Here is a 26,635-nt window from a genome sequence, read left to right as displayed (position 1 = left end):
AAACTTTTTATTCATCGAAGAATCCTGAAAAAAGTATCACAGGTTATAAAAAATAGTAAGCAGCACAGCTGTTTCCAACATTGATGATAATAAATCTGCATATTAGAATGATTTCTGAAGGATCGTGTGACACTGAAGACTGAAGTAATGATGCTGGAAATTCACCTTTGCATCACAGAAATAAATTATATTTATTTATAAGGATATTCAAATAGAATACATTTAATAATTTTAATTGATTTTAAATTGAATTATTGACAATTTTAAATTGAAATATTTCACAATATTACTTTTTCCCTAAATTTTTGTTCAAATAAATGCAGGCTTAATGAACAAAATAGACTTCTTTCAAAAACAGTAATGTTTCCAAACTTTTGACTGGTACTGTATATCTATATACATCTATGTATGAAAAGAGAGAAAGATGATGGTGATTTTCATTTATAGGTAATAGAATAAATGACAAAAGAATGACAAGTACATTTTCCATATGGTTAGGAAAAATGCATTTAAAGCAGTACAATGCCTTATGCATAAGTTACTGCAGTGTGAGTGAGGACGGTATTGTTGCAGAGTTCAAGCTTTTCTCATGCAATTTCCAACTCTTTACTATCCATTTCAACATCACACACTGTACACGAATATCAAAGAACTTCAAAATGCACATTTTAAATCACACATCTTTATCGAATCAGGCCCTTGAGATTCTGCCAGTGGAATAGACACTCATGCTAAATTTCTCACAGTATCAGAGCGAGGTCTTTAGTACAGAGGGAGTGCACTGCAAAGATAAAGCCCAGTGCAACAATCCATGGGAACAGAAAGAAAACCACAAGCTGCCAGAAAAGTTTCCTCACAGTACTCCCTCAATGCATCTCAAATCTCTTAAAGAAAACATTACTACTTGAATATGTTATGAGACCTGCAGTTTAGGCTGACACATTTGCTAAGAAAGTGTGAGATTGAAGATGATACATATCACATGTTTACAACCAACACAGTGAAGAGGTGGTAATTTCACAATACAATTCAACCAGAACAATGTCAAAGCTTTCATATTTAAGGCATTTAGCAGATGCTTTTATCCAAACCACCATCAAAAAAGTGATTTATCTTCACATAGGAAAGAAATCATCCCGCAAATAATAGTTAAAAAGACAGTGCAGGGTCATTAGAGTTTTTACACCAATTCGAGACTTTCAGTTATAATCATCATCGTTTTAATAACCAAAATAACCATTACATAATGTAGCTAGTTTTAACTTTACAAATGATGCAATGCAAATGAGAATTAGTATCTGTTGTGACAAAAAAAAAGACCAAACCACATATTAAGGCATTAATAGTCTGATGTGGGGATAAGCTAGAGCAATACCACAGCGAGTTAAGGCTCAAAGGTGTCCTCTGTTAATGATAGCAGTAAAATGAGCAAACGTTACATTCAGTCGTCAACAGTCTTAAAATAAAAGGTGGGTGAGGCTGGATATTACAAAAACGAGACAAAAACTGATGTCAAATGAACAAAGTATTCTTTTTCTATACAAAGATATTTACAGAGACAACAGTAACAAAAAAACAAGGTAAACAAAAGTGTAACATTAAATATATTCCTGGCTCTACTAAATCTAATGAATTGTGCTCTAAAAGAATACATGGTGAAAAAAATACAAAAATGGAAGACAAAAACTGTATAGACACACCCTGTATTGAGGATGAAAAGCGCTGAGGTCATGCTTCAGCAAACACAGTCGTGTTTTTGTAAGAGGTTGTACACTTTCAGCACACCAACCAACCTCACTACAACCGAGCAGGAGTGTGTTCTTTCAAAAGCATCATTAGCCAACTATGGTCGCAAGTTTTCTTGAACTCCGATGGAAACGACAGAACTTGCGTCCATAGTCGGCTTTGGGAAATTAATGATTGTTTGACCTTCCGTAAACCTGCATGAAACATTTTTAACCACTTTTCAAAAGGGACCCCCATAAGAATGTTGGGCAAATTTGCAAAGCATACAAAAAGTCTATTTACACATGCTTTAATTCACTTCCAATTATTTTATACTCAGTATATTTATAAGTAAGAAAACAAATATCACAGTGGTACCAGACACCGTTAAGCAGAAAAGAGCTGCAGGTGTGTTCGTAAAAAGAAACGAGACGATCACTACACAAAAACACACTAGTCTTTTCTAATCTACAGCATTTAATGATTCAAGTGTCTCGCTGAAATTTAAAAAAAGCTTTTAGATCCTACCAGGAGGATGATAGCAGACGCCAACAACGCATTACATCTGCAGCGGTGTCGTCTACGGCAGAATCTTCTCATTCAAACGGCTAAAAGTCACTTACTGTCCAGGTCAGAAAATAATGAAATTAAACATTTTGCATAAAGAAAATTAAGACATATGCTGAATAACTTTTTTTTTTCACATGATAATTTGTCAGGAAAATGTGCTTGTCATTAAAATAATGCCATAATGTTTTATACAATGTCCCAATTATGTTTATGAAAATATTGAGAGAATATAAATATATTTATAAGTTTGAATATATATATTACAACTTATATAAATAAAGGAAATTTGGTCCTCAGAAGGATTCATTTTCTTTATGCAATTGTATTTTTTTATATGTGACCTGGACATTTCTTTGTGAGCTTTCTTCCTCATTAATGCTAAGTATTTGCAGCACGATTAACATATTTTGGTTGTCTTGCTTTCCGAATATGTTTATGAGGCAACTATCAAATGCATATTGCTGTATAAACCGGATGATTTTTTTCCCCCACCACTTTCTGAGACACTTATGATTTATTTTACTGATAATTTAATAGTGATATTTGGGCCAGAGTGTTATCAATAAAAGGCCATTAGATGCTTTGTCCATGATTCCATCTGAAGTGCTGAACCTACCCTGTGGCTTTCTGGAACTAATGGTCTACTCTGGCTGACACTTATAAAGTGTCTAATCATGAACAAAATATGAAACCATCTACGAACAAGCAATTTCTAAGAGATTGCTATGGGCATAGATCGCTTGACACACACCGAAGTCAAAGCACTAAGTACTTGCTAAAACTGTGCTATACACCAAAGACATGTTCATTCCCTCTGAGCTGGAAATGCCTTTACCCCTCGTCTCAAGTGGACACATTCTTCCAAACTGAAAACTATGAACACAGGACAAATTAATGGTTTCAGTGCGAGACGATGAAGATAAGAAGGATTTTTAATCCTTTGGCTTAAAGGATGTTACAGTGAAGCAGCTCTGTTTGGAGTCCTCTCCGATGGCGCATTGACCTATGGGTGCATGGACTGCTGGGATGATGTCGGGTGTCCGGTGGGTGGCGGGGGAGGTGGTGGCTGCACACCAGCATGCGTGTTGGGGGAAGGTGGAGGCGTGGGCCGCTTGAATTTATCAGGACTGTTGCTTCTTCTTGGGGAGGGTCTCTGTGAGGGGAGAACGGACCGTAAGTGATCTAGAACTTTCCATGGGATGTGATAAAACTGATGTTTAGAACAGCTGAAGATTCACACCAGCTCCATCTAGAAACATTAAGACCCTCTTCAAGCGAAATAGAGGAACGAACTGGCGTGACGTCACTTTGAACAAATTCAGGACAAAAATATAGCTGCAAGCAGCAATCACCGGGGCCAAGCGCAAGCAAGACGACAAGACATGCCAAAGTGGCTGGGAGTGTGAGACCCACTGCAGCAAGGAGCAATTAAAGACATTTGAAGATGAATTTTGGCAAAATGGTTGAAAAATCACATACAATAACTAAAAATATGATTATCACTTTCGACCAATAGGTGGCGCAGTTACGAAACTGATGTGATGTGGTCAGAGTGAAGTGACAATGACACATACAAAGTTTGGTGTCAATATGTCAAGGCATTGCAGATATAAAGCCTGAATAGTCATTTTGGCATCATGCCTCAACTTTGCCACTGCGGTATACGAAAACGGTTTTGTCTATCGACACGAAATCCATAACTTTTACTCGGCACAGTCTGGAGATGACACGATCCGATTTTGGTGAAAATCGGACGTTCGGTCTAGGAGGAGTTCGAAAAAGTAGGTTTTAAAAGAAAATAAAGATGGCGGACAGGAACTTTGATTGACTATGGCAAAATTGGTATCTATGTTTTCAGCATAACCCAAGGAATCTATTGAGATCAGTGTCATTACTATAGGCAAATTTATTCAAAAGTTATTAGCATTTTTGGAAATTTCATTATAACTTTTGACCAAAAGGTGGCGCTGTCTCATAAATTTTTGAGTACTTTTAGGGCGTTGTACTGATGACCCATACTGAGTTTCGTAACGATACGTTCATGCGTTCATAAAATACAGCATTTTAGCACATAATTCAAAATGGCCGACAGCCAAAATGGCCGATATGGGAAAATTGAATATCAGTCAACTCAGCACGACGCCCTGAATCTAACGAGACCACTTTTGTGATTTTTGGACAAACCGTTCAGAAGTTATAAGCAAAAACATAAATTATTCATATCTCCGGACCAGTAGGTGGCGCTGCGCCGAAACGCAGCAAGTAACCTCAGGTCATGCTTGTGACGACATGTACCAAATTTGGTCTGAATCCGATAAAGCGTTGTGGAGATACGGCCTTACGTCTGTTTTTGCAAGCGCTACGTAAAATTTATTTGCGCGGTATTCGAGAACGGTAATTCGAATCAACTTGAATTCCATAACTTTTGGTCGTCATAGTCTGGAGATGATCTGGTTCATTTTTCGTGAAATTCGGAGCAACGGCCTAGGAGGAGTTCGAAAAAGTAGGTTTTTCGGAAAATTCAAAATGGCGGGAAAACTATTATGACGGAAAATGACGTCATAGGGTGCAGTCAAATCGTCGTGAGCTCAGGAATCAGAGGAAAAAAGAATGTTGTTTCTAGCCCTTGTGGTTCAAAAGTTATTAGCATAAACATGAGTGAAACTTTGGACAGCTGGTGGCGCTAGAGGGAATGAGTTGGAGACTCCAAATTTGCTATGGTGATAGTTCAGGCTGTCCTCTATCACTGTGCCAATTTGTATAAGTTTCCCGCAAACGGTTCTATAGGCTGCCATAGACGCCCAGTCGGAAGAAAAAGAAAAAAAAGAAAAAGAAAAAGAAAAAGAAGAATAAGAACGGGAACAGATACAATAGGTGCCCGCACCTTCAGTGCTTGGCCCCTAATTAAGTTTGTTTGGAGTTCAAAACAGTATGTTCAGGCTGGTAACTACTTCAAACTACTGTACCTGTTTGTCATGTTTAATACTGTAAAGCTGCTTGCTTTGAAGCAATCTTTTGTATAAAGTGGTATATAAATAAAGGTGACGTGACTGGAGTCAAGGGTTTAACGCTTTTTAAGATCTGCACACATAACATTAATACCATATGGGCGGGTAGAGCAAGGTCTAAGGTAGTATCCAAACCATTTTTTTTTTTAAACGCGTCATGATCCCTTTAACACCTGGCTGTGATGAGCTACCAATATTTTTGAATGTTTGTTCAGTGTTTGAAATGTAATCCAAATGACCTTTAGCACATAATAAACACATTAAGAGTAAAGACTATAGGCCCACGTTGAAACCGTGCTAAATTCTTGGAGCTATCTGCAGAAAACTATACTGAATAATCTCTTCTGTGATTTGTGCATTACAGGGTATCTGCAGTTTAAAAAACTTAAACGGGCTGGGAAACACATTCACCAAGAAATATTAGTAAAACAGGGTAACTGCTTATTTAAAACTCAAAACTAGAGTTTTGCTTTTAAAATACTAGCAGCTCTAGTACATACGTATTGAAATTGGTACATGTACCTATTTATGTAACAAGACATAAGAATTGGTGGTTACCCGTAATACTGTTTTTAAAAATGATTCTGCCAAATGTGTTATATAATGTTCTTTCCTTAGTGAAAGATAAGGTACAGGCTGCACGATAGTACGCATATACTGTAGGTTAAGGGACATGTCACTGTCAGCAGCCAAGGCTATTGGCAATAGCTGGGTTGTTAAAAGTTGATTGTAATGTAGACGTTTGCAGAAGTAATATCTGGACTTCGATCGAGGCAGGTCAGGACCAGAGGTCTCTGTTAGATAGAATAAATCCCTTTGCAGTAGACTATGAGCTTTATAACTTTATATAATGCAGATCGTATACATGCACAAACAGATACATTACACTAAAGGAAAGGAAAACATTAAAAAGCATCATATGACCCCTTTAAACAAGTACTTAAGAGAGCTTTCTAAGTAAAATTGTTGCCTAATTGCATTAAAAGCAGAGCAGTCTAACAAGGTAACATACCTAGGTAACATAAGAGAAAGGGGGGATGAAATGTCCCAAACAACACCTGGTGTACACCACTTGATCAAATAATTTGGTAATAGAATAAAAGTCTGAGATTTTAGGATGGATTTCTAAGCTGATGACAAAATTGACTGTGTACAACCTTATGGACATTGGACACATAAAAAACAAAGTATACTTTGGGCTTATTAGGAAGGTAAAAAAACCCAGACAGTCATGATGGTGCAGGCCAGAAGGAACTCACTGCAATGCCGTGCGAGGCTCCTACGTGGACATGCAGGCCGGGAGTGTTGTAGTAGGACATGCCTGCTCTGGTCAGTGTAGATGGCGGGGTGAAGCCCACTGTGTGACTCGCATAAGACAACCCTGCAAAACCAAACATAAAGAAGTGTACAGAAGTCAGCAAGGCTTTAGCAAATTCACTGAAGTGTGTTATTATACAGAGTTAATGAACTGGTCACTCTTTTCCACACAATAACAATGAGATTGATGAAGTGCTCAACATTTAAAAAGAACACAAAAGCAACAAATGCAATTTTAATTAACCAATTTGCTGAAAGGATTTGATCTATTAAAAAAAGAAAAATCTCAAATAGGCCAATGAACACCAACACAGTAAGGAACAGACCAAATTGTATCACAGTTATACAAAGCACTTTATCATACTTTTTTAAAGGGGTGGTAAAATGCCATTTTTACAAGGTGTAAAATAAATCTCTGATGTCCCCAGAGTGTGTGTGTGAAGTTTTAGCACAAAATACCCCACAGATATTTGTATATAGCATGTTAAAGTTTCCACTTTTTGAGGGTTTGCAAAAACACACCGTTGTGTCCCTGGCCCTTTAAATGCAAATGAGCTGCTGCAGAGGGCGGGGTTTCAAGAGCTCGTGTGTTAGCAGCTGCGATTACCTCAAGCAGACACTAAAATGACAGAAACTGTTCTGTCTTTAATGTTAAAACAGAGTCAGACAAAGATGGAGAGACTCAAGAAGTGACAACATGTAGAATGCAACAGGACGTCTCTGAATGGTTAGTTGATGAATTTATGTTGCTGATGTGGAACTATCTTCAATTAGGATATTCTGTCACGGTAATCTATAAATCTCTCGTATAGGAGCTGTTGTGAGATGCACACAGTGACTTTCTATTGCATGTGAAAAGATGGATGCTAAAGTTTGAGCTTTGTAACTTTGCAGATTATGTTTATGCTCAAACAGCAACATTACACACTAAAGTTAGAAAAGTGAAATCATACTTTACCACCCATTTAATGCCTTTTTTGGGAGCTTTACAGACCCAATCCTCATTTACTTTTATTACTGTATGTTGAAAAGTGCAGCCAGGAAACGCCTTTAAATCTTTATGAACATTTTCAATTAACTCAATGCATTCCATTTGGCCTATCCATGAAAGTTACATGCTTTGATTTCAGTCAAAAAATAGCATATCATTTTAGCTGCCTATTGTTTAGAACAGTCTTTGGGATGGGAACACCCATAATGTGCAATTCACTTTGTGGTAAAAGATCAATCTTTTCAGATCTATTTGCTTGCGAGTATATGCCTTAATCTGAACGTTTTGTTCTGCCAAGGAATGTTGAACCGACCTGCCCTTAAAGACAGGTGTAGACCGAAACTGACTATAATCACATAAGGTCAGAATCAGTTCATGAAGACATTAAAAAGTGGGTGTTCCTGGAATGAACAAATTAACTAGAACAAGAAATTAGTTTTATTCTCTTATTATCTTTGTGTAAATGGAAAACAGATGTATTGCTTTTATTATATATATAAAAATACCACAATAGAAACTGAGAGACCCATATTCAAAAACAACTTTCTATAGTAGATTCCAATGATCAGGTGAGTTAGGAAAGCTGTAGGAAGTACTATTTCAAGTAAATATGGTGTACCTGGTGAAATGGGTCTGCTGGAAGACGGGGATGGGCTGTAGGGAATGGGGCTGGACACGGTACGGGGACGTAGGCCTTGCGCGGACATCTCATTGAAGTACCTGCAGAACAATAGGTGATGGTTAAAATGTTCATCAGTGAAATTAACCAGTAAAATAGAGCATCTAAGTGAAGCAGTAAGTGTTACATAAGAGTGTGCGATATTGGCAAAAAAAAAGATCTCAATATTTTCTTGATTACGTGAGTTTTTGTTCAAGTACCTTGGTTGGTTTAGGTCTGTCGTTGACAGCTGACTCCCAACTAGGGCTATGCCAGTCATCTTGACAAAACACATTGTATGTGAATGCTGCTTTATGTAAATATTATGACATGAAAGAAGCACAAAGCTTTGTTTACAAAACAAATAATAGGGTAGCAATCAAATGTTACATCGCAACCATGGAAACATTTGGATTCGTGAAAAAATGAGAGAGGTACAGGAGCCATTTGTCTGCTTTGTATTCCGTTTTGAGATCTGGTCACCTGATCTACCACGAATTGAAAAATAATATCCACTGGACATGGAATCTCTCGTTTCTATTCCCAAATCTTCACTCATGTCTCTGCCAGTGCAACATCAAATCAAGGTCAAGGTACTGTTTATTGTCTCCCATAGGAGAAATTTGTCTTGGATGAGAGAACTGCTGCAATGTCAACCCACAAAAACATACATCATACAAACATTTACAACCATTCTGCCCTATAAAAACATTCTATAAAAGGACAAAATACCTTTTTTATATATATATATATATATAAAATACCCTTTTAATTCAAATATATCCTTAATATATTGTGCACTAGTGGAAGAAAAAATTTGCTCTTCAGGCAAGTGTTTTACATTGTTTATTTTACTAAATATTTAAGTTACCATTATTTACAAACAGTCACTCGCCAGTTGTAACATTTTTATGAATTCTAACAATGCATAAACGCAAACAACACTGGGGACAGTTAATGTGCCAGCGTTTCATCGTAATGAAAGTTAAGAAGACTCGAAAGGGAGCCCATTACGCTACTCGCGCACTGTGGAAAGTTTTGTGTACGCACCTAAACTGAGCACTCTTTCATGTCTTGCAATGGAATGAACAAATTTACACAAAATTGTCAAAAAATAGCGATTACTTCTACGGTTATGTCTTAAGTGAACGTGAACAGTGTACATTATCAGTTTATTAGGTCTGTGCATTCAGTCTTTAAGTGACAGCAGCCTAATAAAACTGTTGTCGGTTTTTAATGTTAATCAGCAACAACACAGGACAAAGAAAAAAAATGAGTCACTGCTCTTGAAAATTATTCACCGCTGAATAACTTTATAAAGCATTAATCAATAAGGATGTTTAATTTATACAGTGAAGACTATGCAGTGTTATTTTAGTACTTTCTTCAATTTCTGTCACTGAAAAAGACTGTCAGACATCTGAAAACTATCGTTTATTTCATCTTTGTTATATTGCATTTAATTGCACTTTTACTTATGAGTACAGCAACTATTTTAGTATATCTTCTCAAGGGACAAAACTATAGAAATTAAACTTGGATATATTTTAGAGTAGTCAGTGTGCTCCTTGTATAGCAGTATATATTTACTGTCCTCTAAAAATAACTCAATATACAGCCATTCAAAATAGCTGGCAACAAAAGTGAGTATACCCCGAGTAATAACAGCAGTACGTTGTTTAACCATGCAAAGCCACATGTCCTATTCATCATGTCCATGGTTTGTCTGCTTGACAGGACCATACACATTTGTGCATCTTGTATTAGAGCACTTGAAATTTGGTGTTTTGAGTACAATTCTCTCATACTGAACACTGGATGTACAACATGGCACCTCATTACAAATAACTAGAATTGTTGCTCTCCACAAAGATGGCCTAGGCTATAAGAAGATTAGTAACACCCTGAAACTGAGTTACAGTACATGCCAGGGTCATAAAGAGGTTTTCCAAGACGGGTTCCACTCGAAACAAGGCTCGCAAGGGTCAATCAAAGAAGTTGGGTCCTTATGCGGTGCGTCAGGTGCAGAAGCTGGCTTCAAAAACCAGACGCATGAGTGCTGCCAGCATTGCTTAGAGGTTCCAGAAGGTCAGCTTGTCAGTGCTAGTCGGTTTGCATGGCCTCTTCTGAAGCTGGCTCACAAGAAACAGTTTGCTGCTGACAACTTGTCCAAGAGCATGAATTACTGAAGCCATGTTCTGTGGTCTGATGAGACTAAGATAAACTTGTTTGGCTCAGATAGTGTCCAGCATGTGTGGCGACTCCCTGGTGAGGAGTATCAAGAAAATTGTGTCTTGCCTACAGTCAAGCATGGTGGTGGTGGTGGTAGCATCATGGTCTGGGGCTGCATGAGTGCTGCTGGTACTGGGGAGCTGCGCTTCATTGAGGGAAACATGGATTCCAACATGTACTGTGCCATTTTGAAGCAGAACATGATGCCGTACCTTCAGAAACTGGGCCGAATGGCATGATAACAACCCCAAACACCGCCAAGATGACAACTGCCTTGCCGAGGAAGCTGAAGGTGATGGAGTGGCCAAGTATGTCTCCAGATCTGAACCCTATTGAGCACATGTGGGGCGTCCTCAAGCAGAAGGTGTTTATAATCCTGTAGCTCTGTGATGTCATTATGGAGGGTCCCAGCAACAACCTGTGCAGCTCTGGTGAATTCCATGCCCAGGAGCATTAAGGAAGTGCTAGATGACAATGGTGCTCACACAAAATATTGACACTTTGGGCACAGTTTTGAGATGTTTACTTGGGGTATACTCACTTTTATTGCCAGCTATTTTGACAATAATGGCTTTATGTTGAGTTATTTTCAGAGGACAGTAAACCTATAGTGCTATACAAGCAGCACACTGACTACTCTTAAATATATCCAAGTTTCATTTCTATAGTTTTGTCCTCAGAGAAGATATACTAAAATGGTTGCCAAAATGTGAGGGGTGTACTCACTTTTGTGAGATACTGTGCGTGTATATATATCCGTTAGCACCACAGTGGTAAAAAAACACACAAAAAAACTAAAACCATCACAGCCATACTTCCAAAGCTTAATAATGTCAGCTTCCACATCGTTAAAACAACAGTTTCGATATTATTGTAGATGATACATATCGCACACCCCTAGTGTTACATGATACTTTGGGCTGCTTGTACCTCTCATCGTCCATCTCCAGGCTGGACTCGCTCTCGGAGAGCTGCCGGCACAGCGCCTCCCTGCGTTCCACCTCCCTCTGGAGCTTCCTCTGCAGGCGGACGTTCTCCTCCCGCATGTGGCGCTCTTCTTCTATGTACTGAGCCCTTTTCTCAGTATCTGTAAACACACACAGCAATGAGCTGAGCTTATCTTTATGGTAAAGTCATACGGTAACAGTGCATTGGTTCACATTAACAACCATGAGAAAATCAAATAAGGTCAACATGACAAAAAGCATGTGACCATGTGAGAAAGTTTTAGACCAGTTGATGGAACTGTCACTTGCTGACTGTATCGGGCCAGAGCATTTGTTCTTACTTTACAACAGTCTGACATTTATTAATCATATACACATAGATGAAGGTAGTGTTATCTAATTTTTCTGAAACTATGAAAATGTTTTGTGATAACTTATCAACATAACTTGTGACACCCTTACAGGACTTCATGTGATGGACTGCTGGGTTGAAGACTAGGATTTTATGAACCATAAAAATAAAAAGGGGGGGCCTTCAGACTTCACAAACGCGTTTACGCACAAGAGCCATGAGACCACAAGTCCTCATCAAGTGTGCCCTTGAGGACAGGGTGATAGAGTATTTTTAGCAGAGTAATGTGGTGTTCTTGTTAACGCATATACTGCCATCTAGTTGCCATGAAAAGTAATGGCATGACAAAAAATTACGTGGTTACAATGGTGAAAACAGGATTTGAGGAGGCTTTTTAATTGGGATGTGGAGGTCAAGTTCACCATATCCCAATGGACACATTCTTTGCTTTTTTAAGTACTTTATTACATACTCACCCCCGTTCAAAAGTTTTGGGTTGATTACATTTTTAATTATTTGTTGAAAGAAGTATTTTATGCTCACCAAAGCAATTTTCAGCAGCCATTACTCCAGTTGTCAGTGTCACATAAACCATTCTAATATGCCGATTTGGTGCTCAAGAAACATTTCTTATTATCAGTTGTGCTGCTAAGAAAAGTATCATGGTTTACACAAAAATATTTTCAGGATTCTTTGATGAATAGAATGTTGCTCCGGCTGCTTTGACATGTGTAAACATTTTCTTTCGAATATTCATTAGAGAATGAATCTGATGTAAGCCATACATTAACGTTTTTTTAAGTAAATAGGCTAATTTATTTATTTCATGTTGTCGGTAGATCTTATGCAGTACTGGAACTCACGCTGTAGTTCTGAAGTGCGGAGGTTCTTCTTCAGACGCTCCACCTCGCTCTTGAGCAATGTGATGTGCTGCATCATATTCTCAGGCGAGTCGATCTCCATAGAGATGTCTCTCGGGGATGGAGGAGCAGAAACAGGCTGGTCAAGCTTCTCCTGAAGAATCCTGCAGAGGTGGAACAAAACAGACCTCTCATTCTCTTTCATTTTATCTAAACACTAGAATTCAGGACAGAAAATGTACAGATACAACTGTAAATACACAAACCTATTTAACACAAAAGCAGGTGTTCAGAAAATGCATGTAGGGCACTTTAAATATTCAAAGTGTCTTCATGTTCTCAGTTACAAGGTAGCGTTTATATTTCTGAGGTGAGCCGTGGCAGTGTTACTGGCAACAGAATAGCTCTGACCTTTTTTCTGCTTCCAGTTTGTCCATGCGTTTCCATAGCCGATTCACAAGAGCTTCTTGTTCTTGCTCTAAAGTGTTTTCCAAGTCGATCTTCTCACGTCTGAGCTAAAAGAACACAAAAAGTTCAAATATATGCACAAATAGGAAAATACTATTTATGGACTACTAAGCAAAATTCAGTGATTACCTGTTCTAAGGTGAGCTGTTTGGAGATTGTGTCGTTCTCCAGCTTCTTGATCTTCTTCATCAGTTTGTTCACTTGAAACTCTTGTTCCTGTTCTAAGTGCTGCTCCAGTTCAGCTTTCTCATGTTGTAACTGAGCAAGACATGGAGAAAATAGACTTGATAAAACTATGAAAATAGTGTGAGCCAGACTGAAGCTGCTCAAGCCTCATATTTCTCTCTATATATTAATATGGAAAAAGAGAGGAATAAAAGGGACTTTAATGGTTCTTATTTTCTTTCCACTTCTGGATTCTAATTAAATATATTTTGGTAACTTGTGTTTTTTAAATGCACATAGTCATTGTATCATTTGGGTATTTTAAGGAAAATTATTTTGTTCAGAAAGGATGCATTAAATTGATCAAAAGTGACAGTAAAGACATAACATTACAAAATATTTATATTTCCATAAATGCTGCTCTCTATTCATCAATCTTTAAAAATCGTGTCAGTTTCCTCAAAATAATATGAAGCAGCACAACTGTTTTCAACATTGATAAAATGAGAAAATATGCAGTCACAGGTGACAATATGCTTCTCTGCAGCTCTGTTCCACAGGAAATAGAGGACAAACAGAATTCCTGAGACTATTTAAGCCATAAGAAGTTCCTTAAAAACGGCACTGCTGAAACAGTTCCCCAAAAGGCCATGAATCACTACCTCTAATACAGATGAAACTCAAAAGAGTGTGGAGGAACTGGAAAGGGCCTTTTGAGGAAGTTATTTCCTAGTTAGGTGAGCTCGGAAACAGACATCTATCACCACTGTTTAAATGATCACAGAAGACTTGGTCAAGGGTGCTGATAAAGCAGTTTTAGAATTACCATCGAGATCTGCACAAGATGGTGGAAAACATCTTATTCTACTTATTATGTGCACTAAATTTGCTATGCAACATGTGCTCGAGTAACATTCAATGCTCTGGTAAATGCAAAAAAATCTAATCCATGTTAGCAGCCATTTCTTCAGTGCTGACCACAGCAAGCAAATCCCAGACACATATCGAACGACAGCCAAACACTTACTTGCATGAGTTTGCGAGAAAGCTCATTGGTGAGGAACTCCTCTTCCTTCTCATAGTTGACTGCTAGTGTTTCTTTCTCTTTCTGCAGGGCCTGAATCTTCTTGAACAGGGTGTTACTGATGAACTCTTCTTCTTGTTCTGCTCTCGCTTGCTAAAAAAAGATGGTTTAGAAAGCGCGACAATGTTAGTCTACAGCAACTGAAAATACATCAGTAACTCCTAATAGTTGTTTTTATCAACCTTATTAGTGTAGTCAAAAAATGTGATATTTCGATACTGAAATCGACTGATCTATATAAGTGGCGTGCACAAAGCCACCTCTCAAACAGCTCGTGAGTACTAAATTGAGTTCTTTTTCGTGGCTTATAGCACTTAAACGGTCAAATACACACACAATTGACCGTTCGCAAAAGCCACGCCCCTTAGTTATTGTTACTACGCCCGTCAAACAATTGAGAACCATAGCCATGGCTGGGTTGAGCTCCATACATTAAGTGATTGGTTTTGGAGTAATGCAGCAGACATATGCTCCAGGGCACGACAGAAAGTATAGACAGAATAGCGCACGGGAGCACATGCACAAAACAGTTTTGTAGCCGACTGAGAAGGATATATTTGTGTAAATAGTTGTGCAACTGCGCAAACTTTGTTTTGAAGTTTAATGTTTGAGTTCCAGAGGAATTTGTGACTGTGTACCTGTTCAACCACATCAAAGTTTCGTAATTAGTAAGTCCGTGCTTTTTCTCTTTTTTCTTCTTCTCTTGTTTGCTGACTGATGAGGGGCCGCAGTGCCGTAGTGAAACGGTGTTTGTACATGTAGCCTATTTTTTAATAATAGTTGCAAGCAATCATAAAATACAGCAAGTTAAGCCCGTGCAGACCTCACTGCCATAGGCGCATCATTGCACTATCTTGCTGAAATCGGAATCTTTGACGGAGGTCCTTCTCCTTAGTTACAGTTGCTGAGCTAGGATTGGACGAGAACCGTTAGAGGGCGGGGTTTTGCGAACGGTCAATTAGCCCCGTGTCAAAATGTCAGTCCTGGAGAGTATTCAGGTAAACAGTCAGTTTTGAAACGTAAATAGATTAAAAAGAAAACACATATTGGATCCGTCCATAAGCTCTTAAAGTGACAGCAGTCTAATATTCCTGCTGCTGTCGGTCATGTTACTCAAAAAGACAACAAAATATTGTTTTCTTGACAACAAAAGACAAGAAAAAAAACGTACTGCTCTTGACTTAACTTTAATGGTAAGCATTATTCTGGATTTAATTTTTACAACGAAGTAGGGCTGCACAATTAATCGAATTTCTAATCACCATTAAGGATGCCACGATTGGGTAATCGTTCAAAGCCGCGATTACAAATGAAAAAAATCTACTCTGCGTGCGTGTGTTTAGAGCATGTAATGAGAGGCGAATATAATATATATGTATATCAAAATGTGACTAGAAAAAATATTTACAAATAATTCACAACAATGTAGTGTTCTCATGGTAAAAAAAATGTTCACGTTACATGTAGTTACTATAGTACTAGCTGTAATTATGCATACTTGCATCGACTAACCTTAAATCAAACCCTATAGTAGTATACTCTCCTCCAATAATTTTTGCATTTGAAAGGGAAACTCTTACAAATGTATATGCAAAAAAAAAAAAAAAAAATTTGTGTTCATGGCTTTTCATCACTAATTTTGTGCGACAGTCTTTTTTTTTTAATGCCAAAAGAGGGTTTGTGCTGGCGCAAGCTGTTAGGAGTCACATCATTTCTTTGTATGGTATGAAGAATTGCTTAAATGTGTGACACTTGAGATGAGTCAAAAAAATCATAAGAAAATCACAAGGCAACTATTTTTTTTAGGTAGATCACAACCATTGAATCAGTTTTTACAAGCATATAAGAATTTAAGAAAGTGACCTCTCTCACTAATGAATGCAGCACGCAAGACCTAAAAGCAAGTTTGTTTAAATGCAGCTGAAATTATTTAGAGAAAGAAGGCAGTAAAAGGTGGGCTTGGGACAGCAGACAACATCATGAATGAAGATAAATCAAAGGCATTTCGGGACAATGGTTTGGTTATAATTTATAGAGACAAGTCAAGTTCATCTTCGCAATGTGCCCCAAAACTCATGCGAGTTACATATAAGGAACTGAAAGTTTAACAGAAAAGATATTTCTACATATAGGTGTAACTATGTAGACATCTGCAGAATGTAATCCTGAGAGAATGGGAAGTGAATGATGGAGTCTACATAGATAAAATAAGGATGAAATAAACCTGAGAAACCCGCCCATTCTGAGACCAACCGCTTTCTCACTTTTAAGTGTAGTGTACACAAACATATTCTCACAACAAGAACAACTGTCAGATGATTATCAAATATTAACAAGCAACCAAAACGAACTGATGACAGATTGTACAGTATAATCATCAATATTTCATCCATCCTCATCCATTTCTCTGTCAGGCGACAGATTGATAGTTTATACTTAAAAGGCCTTTAAGTATAATTCTAAAATATAACATTTTTGCAGTTTTTTAATTCAAACGCAAGAATAACTTAACAGTGTTGTTAGTTCAATTTGAAGATGGACATTTACTGAAGTAACGTAGTTTAACTTGATTATATATCCATCCATTTATTCTTTTTATAGAAACATTATGTTAAAATAAGAATATGTCTTTTGAGGAATGTTTTTACATCTCTCAATCATCATCATATTGCATTGCATTATATGTTTTGCCCCACAGAAATAAAACTACAGAGCTTAAAATTAAAGCATAAAATAATCTTAATAAGACATTTTATTAGGAGAGATATAGAGTGATAATTCACAACTGATATTAGTCTGCTAACCTAACCTATTATAAAGATCTCATTGATTTACAGTTGCAAGCTATCAGAATTTCACCTTTTGGACCATATAAGTAACATCTGCAAAAAAAAATGCAAATTTTTTGCTCAGTTTGGGCCTTTGAATAAAATGCAGATGTTTTTTCCTCTTCGAGTACGAGTTCCACATTATCACTATATCATACTAGATGAGCCATAGCCTAAAGCATGATGTATCAAAAGCTGTGATGATATAATGACAAATGTGAGTTTTGTATGCGAGTTGAGTTTTCAGTTGTTTAAGTAATAATAATTGTATGCGTGTGTGATTAGTCACGCCTACGTATTTACGTGCTCGCGTCGGCGCGCACACTTAAAGAGAGAACGTTCGAGATGCGCTTCATTCATGGTCAAGTACCGTTGAAGAAGCCCACATCTGGTTCTTCTCTTCTTTCATTATTTCTTTCCTTTTTCAACAGTACTTCAATCAATACCAAACATAAAAGACCCATGAAAACATGTAAGATTGTTTAATAATTTGTCTAAAGTATCAATAAATTGTTCCATAAAAAAAAAAAAAACAAGCGATAACGTTAGTCATGTTTACAGGTTTAAACTGTATTGATGGTCAAATCATCAACAAGCTTACTAAGAGGGCAGATGACGCATTACCTGCTCCCAGCATCATCACTAACCATCACTAGCCACATTTATATAACAATATTGTGTATTATTTTAATTTATTATGGGAGTTAACGATCGTGCTCCTATTGGATTATTCTAACGTACTGCACTTCACTGTAGTGTCACTTTAAAATAAGACCAAGTTTCAATGAACCGTGTATTTTATTCTACTTCTTCTGTAAACTATTACATAGACATTCGTTTAAACCAAGTGAGTTATCAAAATGAGGCTGACATTCCCAGAGTAATTAACGTTACTGTCCCGAATTAACTTAAAATTCTACTGCCTAGCTTAATTAAATTGACGTTTAACGTTAACTGACAGTTTCATAGACTCTAACCACAACCAAAACTTCAACAGGGTCAATAAAAGGGCACTAAAGGGTGTTTGTTTGGTAAATTATATTTTTAAATGAACAAGGAATAACGGAAAACAGGGGACAATAAAAGCTAATCATTAGCACATTAGCTTTAGTGAAGCGTAAATGTAGCCTAACAGCAACTGTAAATGAGTTCAATAATACAGTAAATGTTTGAACTAGTTATGGTTAGTGTTTGCTTCCATATTCATTCGGGTAAATAAGTATTCATTGAAAAGAAAGACAGTTGTGAATGACTCACTATGGTGACACTGGCTTTGCGCAAGTCTCTATTCTCCTCCTGCAGAGCTTTACACTTCAGTTTAAACGTCTCGAGCTCGATCTTCAACACTTTATTCTCTTGCTGTAAAGATGCCAGGCGGTTCGACAACTCCTCTAGGCGGAAGGAAGAGATGAGAATGGAGGAGGACGAGGATGAGGAGCAATGAGGGGTGGCCCCGTCCGTGTCGCTCTCACTCGCACTATCCGCCATCATTGAGCATCAGCGCGTGTGTGAGTCAGTCAGTGAGAGGATGAGGAATGAAATACTGCTGTAGAACGCGAGTCGCCACTCGCTACAGCGACCCCTACTGGTGCGATTCATTACTGCGAATCGCATGGGTTAGAATTGCATTATTCCAAATAAATAGATTGAGATTCGCAAATAAATGTAAAGAAATTTCACAAAAAGTTTAACCAAAATTAATAAAAATCACAAATAATTAAAATGAGATTTGGAAATAATTGTGTTTTATCTCACAAACACAACTCTAAACTGGCATTAGTTTGTGGTTCGCTTCCGTGCATTTGTGAATCGTTTTCTGTGCATTTGTGAATCGCTTCCTATGCATTTGTAGATACCCTGCACACATTTGTGGATTTTGAAAAAAAATGTAGCATCAAAACCATACATGCAGAGAAATCCACAAATAAATCATACTGTCTATGAAATAAATGGACTACATCCACCTTCTACTTAAGCCAATCAGATAACAGCCATTTGCGCTGACCAATCATAGCACTCTCGCGCTCCATCCAATCACTATTTGCTCAGGGCGGTCTGTCTTGCCCTAAAATAATTTTGCTCATTCTTTCTTTCCTCTATGATTCTTTCTTCTGCATTGGCTCAAATAATAGGAAGTATAAGGCTCAAAAAATTGGTACAGTAAAAGATGTTTACAATTGGGATCTTGTTAGACCAGACTGTTTATCAAGCCAAACCACAGTTTTATATTTTATGAGCCTTTGAAAATGCCAGAGAAACAGTGCTGTACATCTCTGTTATTGGAACAACGCATTATGGAAGCGTCACGTTATTCAGTCAAATGAATGGAAGCGATTCACAAATGAATGCTAGGTAGTGTTGTGATTGTGTCAAAACACATTTGTAAATATTTTTTTTTATTTGCAGATCTCATTTAATTTATTTGTGAATTGTATCCATTTTTGTGAATCTTTTTGCATTTATTTGGAATAATGCAACAATTTTCTAACCCCATATAATTGTGAATCGGTTCGTTGTCAGATTTAAAAATATATATATGTATAAAGATTAGTGTGGCAGTAGTGGCACACATGTCTATTTGTATGTTTAGTATCAGTTAAATCAATTGCTAAAATATTACATTCAAATAATATATTTTTCAGTGTACAAATGTTTCCAATGGAAAACAAAAATGAAAGTGACTCAAAGCTCCACCTGCAAGAAGACAATTGTCGGCCAAGTATTATTATTTTCGATTAAAAATAGTCTGTCAAATGTTTAGCTGAGTATTTCCATGTAACCATCCTCCCAAACAAATCTTGCATTCTAAATAGTAACTGCAAGCAAATGCAATTTCTGACTGTTGAATCCAAATTTCACTAGTTGAAATCTTATTTCTTTGGTAATATGTAATTTAAGGGTTACTTCGCCCGAACATTCTGTCATCATTAACTCACCCTCATTTTACACACACACACACACACACACACACACACACGCACACACACACACACACACACACACACACACGCACGCACGCACGCACGCACGCACGCACACACACACACACACACACACACACACAGAGAGAGAGAGAGACACAGACACGCACACACACACACACACAGACACACACACACACACACACACTTTATATTCTATCATGTTTGTCCATCCTTTGAAAGTCACAGAACTAAAATATTCAAGCTGCAAAAAAGTTCATAGAGATTTTAAAAGTAATCCAAATCAAGCAGTTTAATCCAACTTTTGAGAACATTTAGATGTTTTAAGACATTATGTCAACCAAAACCATTTTGACCACACTTTCTCAAATGTTGAATGCCTACTGTTAAGAAAAAAAGTTAAATAAATTGTAAAGTATACAGTATTTGTTCAGTACAATTCTATGTAAATATTATTATAGGGCTGCATTTGTACAAAATTAAAACACTGAACAGGATGATTGTTATTACTGCATTACACCAATGAGTAATGTGTGGGGGAAATGTGCTTAATTATAATGAAAATAATATTTTATGTGTTTATATTTTATGTCAATATCTTGAATGATGGATATGCCACATGACTTTCATTATGAGATTCCCCCATGTAAACGTTAATGTTGAAAAAGAAAGAAAACGCATTGAGGGTTTGAACACAATTTATTATAAGCTTAAATAATTAATTTGATCATCCAGTGTATGCTTTTTTTTCCCATACATATGTTTGTTACCAGATTTATCATCCATTAATGCTTGGGTGATTTTTCTCAATAATGCACCAAAAACCAGAGTAAAATTTTCCCCAAAACCACAGCAGCCTTGAAAAGTAGTAAAACACTGCTAGAATGATTACAAATGACAGGCTGACAGAAAGACTTCTACATCTTCGAGCCAACACACACACGAGAACAGTTAAAAGTGCATCACGGCAGTCCACATGACGCATTCCGGTGAGCATTCGGATTTCAGTAACTGTCACTATCTGTAACTGCATAGGGAAACCGGCGCTGTGATGTGACGGGACACAGTGTGTTTTAGTGAAGCTGAACAATGAGTCAGTGGTGGTGTGATACTGTCATCTTTGTTAAAAAAAAAAAGAAAGGTAAGCATTAGCAAGGCTGTGAGTGTACACGTACAGAACATCATTCCCCCTTCTCTTGTGTGTTATGCCGTTTAAAAAAAATCAAAATAAAGTGAATCACATGCATGAAAATATTAGTACTCTCTCTTTGAACAAAACTACAGCTGCTCCAATGTCCGTACCACTGAGAGCCGCAGTAGGTTTAAAAGAAATATCAGTTGTTAAAATCAAGCTGGCTTTTTTCATTTACAAACATTTTCTGCTAATAATTATACAAGTGCATGTGAAGCGTTCCCTTAAAATTGGAATCAGAATTGGTAGTTCATTCCTACACACTTGCCAGTGCATTAACAATATTGTGACCCACTTTCGAATTTATACAGTGCAATTTATATACATCCTAAGCTCCAACAGCATTATACACCCCGACATTATGTGTCCGAGAGGGAAAAAAAAGTAAGGCGAGTGTTGAAGGTGATTCAAACAAGTCCCTCCATTTCTGTCAACCAGCAATATGTTTCGTGGACTCTTTGGTCACGGAAGTGCTTGAGCGCTGCCGTGGAGCGTCTCGCATCGGACGCCCCCCTCCCCAGTCGATTGAAACGTCGCACCAACAATGTCTTCTCGACCATTAGCCATTATTGACAGAAACACGTTTTTTTTTTTTTTTCATGCTCATGCGAAATCAAAAGTCGTCTGGCTGAAAACCATTTGTTTTTATGAAAGCTGCAGACACACGTTCCTCGTCCCCTGACCTTGTGTGCGTTTCCAGTGACCTTTCTCCCAGGAAAATGGTTTCGAAACACTTTCAAATCTGAAATACAGGACAAAAAGAAAGAAATTATATTTTTTGAAGAAGTGACATTATATGATAACCAAGAACATTTTGATCACACTTCCCCATATGCTGGGTGCTCAAGCCTGCGTCATTTTCAATTTTAGGCAAACTATCCCTTCAAGAAATGCCTTTTGATATACATTGCAGAGGTGCATTAAAAATTCAGAATTTCACCTCAAAATCTAAAGATAAAAAATGAAAATATGCGGGAAGCACTGAATATATACAGTTCCAAACATCTGAGAATACAGTGAAAATAGAAGATTCAAAATCTAATTTAATCATGCAAAAAAAGAAAGAAAAAAAAAGCTTTAGGATTTGGAAAGAGTAGAAGAAAGACATATTATGAAGTAAAATATGATCCTGCACTGTTTCTTGGCCAGTAATTAAATTGAAGCAAACATTAGTCAACAAAAAAAAAAAGTTGAATTAATTAAATTTCATGTTGACATTAACGTCAAGTCAATGTGCGAATTCACAACGCAAGACCCAAATGTCCCTTCAAAACACTTTGTCTTGGTCTAGAGCTCTAGACAGTACTATCAAGAGAACAACTGCATGGACTAAATTTGCTGTGTCTGCATGTCATCAGTGGGCTGCGGTCTACTGGAAAAATCGCTGTAACAAAGCACATTTCTCTGGTGACTATTGTGTTGATGACTACACACAAATCTACCGCCTGATCTGGCAGGATTCTACTCTGCTCTGCTTTCTACCCATTGACTTCCACTGACCTTTCTAGTTTTATGCCTGTGGGCTTACCAAAAAGAGCACAACTGTTACGATTGACCCTTTTCCTCCCTTTGTCTTCCTTCCTTCTTTTTGCCCTTCACTCCTCCTCCAGCCTGAAATGACAGAGGCAGATAAAGCATGTTAGAGATGACTCTAAAAGAGCCGTCACACAACACAGTGTCTGCAGGGTTACTGTTTCCAAAGCCCATCCATGGTAGCACAAGCAAACTCTATAAAAGAAATCAATGAAATTAGTCCCAGGACACATCAACAATGTTCCCTCTCCTATTTTTATAGAGCTTACAGTCACATGAGCAGAACACCACCTGTGCAGTCAGTCTTACGTTTAATCAGTGTCATTCTTTACAAATACATTTTTATAAAAATACATTTCTATATTTTGTATATATATACAAAAAAAAATATTTAAAAAATATAATAAAAAATGCTGTATATTTATAAAAAATATTTAATTTGTGTAATTAATATTTATTAATACACATCCCGCAGCAGATGTAGGCAGGTGGAGCTGGGGGAGGTAGAGGGTTTCGGAGGAACTTTGATAGCACGCTGCAGGACTAGACTACAGCAAATACTGAACACCAGACACTTTAAATGTTGAGCAAGCAATCTCATTGGCTGCAAGATCACAAGAGGCCAATTAGCCTAGTTCAGTTTCATGACTGAACTATAGATATGCCATGCAATACTGTTATATTTTTGGCTAATTTGATTTTGTAAGATGACTTAAGATAAACTAGCTTTGTCAAGATACCTGTAGCTTTTATTATGAAAAGTAAGTCATGCTCATGAGAAAAAAATCTATATATTTTTTAATGCATAGCCTCTATTGCCTTCTTTATGTCTGGAAAGTCATTTATTTTTCACTTTCGATTGTTTTAGGATGCAGCCTAATTTAATCAGTTTCAGCTTCAGCTGAAAATCAATGGACATGCGGATGGACTCCAGCTGAAACTGTTTCGCTGATTCAACCCCACACATTTTTGAGTCTGCTTTCTCTTCTGAATGTTTTTTGTTCTGTGTGGGAACAACATTACAAGTGCGTGGCTGCACACTCACAGCAAGGGAACACAGCAAATCAATCAACACAGATCAGGTTTCCATTAATGAAGCCACTTCAAACCAAAATCTTGGGTTAGATTCCTAATACAACACGTTTTGCACAATGCAGGCCTACACTAGCATTAGCATCAGCACTGCACACGAATCCAACCTCAGTGTGCACTCTGTGGGGCCCGGGGCCCCCCTCTTCCTCCTGCTCGGCCCTACTGGCCTGCCGGGAACGCTTCCCACGCTTTCTCCTGCCTTTCTCCTCAACAGCAGCTGTACGATGCACCACTTTACGGGTGACCTAAGAGAAGGGGGTAAAGTCACGACTCATGGTACTGGTTTATACCGACACGGGGACAGTGGGAAGAGAACAGATGTGGTAAAGTGAGGAGATGGTGACACTGCTAGGGGTGGGGATGGACATTACTTTTCTGGTGACTATGTTTCCATCTTCGTCCGTGTACTGCTCCTCTGTTACTGTCTCACCAGGGATGTTTTTGGCCTGATCACCCTACAGAGGTGGGATGCATGATGAGACATTTCAGATTCTTTACTTTGTTTTGATCTTTGACTCAGACACGCACACACACAGGGTCTGTGAGGACATCTAGAAAGCGTTGTCATTTCAATTTCATTAGGCTAAAAAAACAGAGAGAGATGTTTTTTGGTTTAAGAAAATAAAGATTCAAACCAAACATGCTGATGACAACGTCCTCACTACAGACACACACAAAAAAAAGTAAACAGCATGAGCTAATTGTCTTATGTGGGCTTATCTTTCAAATGACATGCCAAAAGCACCACTCTTTAAACGAATCCTGTAAAGTTTTTTTTTTTATAATCAATGTTTTCAAAATTTGGTTTGGTAAAACCAAATCTGTAAAATCAAGATGCACAAAATGAGGTATCAATATGTAGCGAATATAAATATGAAGTATTAGTAGTGATGCTTTAGCAAGCACATTCAATTAAAGGTAGGGTAGGCAATGTTTTACATAAAAGCTTTTTGTTAGACTGGTTGAAACTCCTAATAGCAATCAATAATAGAAGTGGTCTAAAAATTATAATTTTGTTTACATATATCTTCTGTGGAAGTCTCAGGACCAAAAAATGTCCGTCCATTTATTTAATTCGGTCCGAATGCAATGATAGGATGTCCTACCAGAGCGCCGCAAACAAACAGTATCTACCTTTTACAGTTTCTCCTGAACCAAAACAACAAGTTATGTTGTGTTCACGCCAGAATTACAGTAATTAATGGATGGCAACCCATGATGTCTTCAGATTCAGATTTATGCATTTCTAAGGCAACACTATGCAAATGAATCGGTAACAGTTTTTCAGTTGGTTACGTCCATTATTATTGTAATGTTATGTCCTTTTAGACATGAGGTATGTGGCAAGCAGGACGAAGCCAAGAGCCGTGGGAACAGTGCGAGGCCGGTGACCCGAGTGTTAATGAGCGTAACCTGCGCGCCGCACCGGTCTTGAGTTTCTCACAGAGGAGCTTTGGGAGCATTAAAGGAGGAGCAACGGCAGGGAAAGAGAGAGGACCAGGCCTGGACTATTTTATGCTGTTTTATTATATTTTAATGCAGCAGTCGTCCTTGAGGGGCTACCGCTTTACTTTCATTTTGTGTTTATGATGAAAGAAAGTGTTTTAACGTTCGCTGGTTCCTGCCTCCTTCTTCACTGAATAACAAACCTGGCTACAATGTAACTTAACGTTTTGCAGACTCAGCTGTGCGCATTCACATGTTTTGAAGGAGGCGTGGCTTTGAAGAGCACTTTGAAGGGAGGGTGCGATCTTATGCTTTCAAGGCTAGCTTGCTATTGCTAGCCCCACCAAAATAGCCTACCCTATCTTTAATAAAAATAAAGAAGAAAATTAAAAGACGAAAGAAAAAAAAACATGATAAGAGAGACATAAACACTTCAGAAATCACAGCAACTTCTTCATGAAAAGTGGAAGTGTGCTAATCACTTCATTCCCTCTTAGCACACAGACTTAAGCCCACGCAATATTTGTAGCACACAAACCGGCCCAAAACTGCAAGAGTTCCACTCATAGTACCTTCAGAATCACTCTCCGGCGATACACTCTGGTGGTGACAGTCTCTTCCTCATCAGAGCTGTATTCATTATCTCTACGCGCTTCCTGCTAGAGTCAGGTCAGCACATTACAGCAGTGAATGAGCAATCCAGCTCATATGAAACGCTTCAGACCATCAACTAATATTCTTCAAGTTACAAATCTCAAGAATTGATGGTGACCCAGCCTTGATAATGGTTATCATTTCTTTCAATGGAGAACATATTCACGTTTACATGTGCAGTTATAATCAATCTAAAGTGTTTCGGTTTTTTGCATAGTCGAGCTACAGTCTGTCCACGTATACATGATAGCTTTGATGCGTAATCAAGTAATTCAAGTATTAAATACAATACATCATACATCAAGCGCAAAATACCAAGGCCAATTGTAGTCTAATTCAATGTGTATACATGCTGGAAAAAGCCAAGCTACCATTGTCTAGGTCTGTTAGCCCATCTGTGCATATAAATGTACTTTTTAAAAGAAATATCGTTAGAAGTTCCCTGAATTACTATGAGCATTGAAGGTGTGTCTCAATCCACTTCCTAATTCCCTATGGTGTGATTCAGGTACTTGCAAAAGTTTTGATCTACTAAATACTAGGACATTGAATACTTAATTACCCGTTACAC

The 26,635-nt window shown here is 37.7% G+C and overlaps 2 protein-coding genes across 47 annotated transcripts in view; both read right to left on the bottom strand.

The window, feature by feature from the left end:
- Positions 1–1,205: 1,205 nt before the first annotated feature.
- ccdc6b (coiled-coil domain containing 6b) lies at positions 1,206–18,725 on the bottom strand. Its single transcript, XM_079596481.1, has 9 exons — positions 18,463–18,725; positions 14,321–14,470; positions 13,258–13,386; positions 13,072–13,175; positions 12,664–12,824; positions 11,432–11,588; positions 8,231–8,331; positions 6,563–6,684; positions 1,206–3,448 (listed from the first exon to the last, which is right to left on the bottom strand). The coding sequence occupies exons 1-9, from the start codon at positions 18,694–18,696 to the stop codon at positions 3,299–3,301; spliced, it is 1,308 nt and encodes a 435-aa protein (XP_079452607.1). The 5' UTR covers positions 18,697–18,725; the 3' UTR covers positions 1,206–3,298.
- A 2,548-nt stretch (positions 18,726–21,273) lies between these two features.
- ank3b (ankyrin 3b) overlaps positions 21,274–26,635 on the bottom strand; it is a 171,185-nt gene continuing 165,823 nt past the window's right edge. For 23 of the 46 annotated variants that reach the window (XM_079596437.1, XM_079596435.1, XM_079596445.1 and 20 more), the window contains 5 exons: positions 25,983–26,069; positions 24,336–24,419; positions 24,072–24,209; positions 22,868–22,950; positions 21,274–22,081 (listed from right to left, as the gene is read on the bottom strand). In XM_079596437.1, the coding sequence (XP_079452563.1) occupies positions 22,885–22,950; positions 24,072–24,209; positions 24,336–24,419; positions 25,983–26,069 (375 nt within the window). In that variant the 3' untranslated portion in view covers positions 21,274–22,081; positions 22,868–22,884. The remainder of the gene's footprint in view (positions 22,082–22,867; positions 22,951–24,071; positions 24,210–24,335; positions 24,420–25,982; positions 26,070–26,635) is intronic. The other 23 variants (XM_079596461.1, XM_079596466.1, XM_079596469.1 and 20 more) reach the window with 3 other exon arrangements.

The sequence above is a fragment of the Phoxinus phoxinus genome (genome assembly GCF_949152265.1).
Source record: "Phoxinus phoxinus genome assembly, chromosome: 21".
NCBI lineage: Eukaryota > Metazoa > Chordata > Actinopteri > Cypriniformes > Leuciscidae > Phoxinus > Phoxinus phoxinus.
The sequence above is the reverse complement of the archived record's forward strand: the minus strand, read 5'-3'. Positions and strand labels throughout refer to the sequence as shown.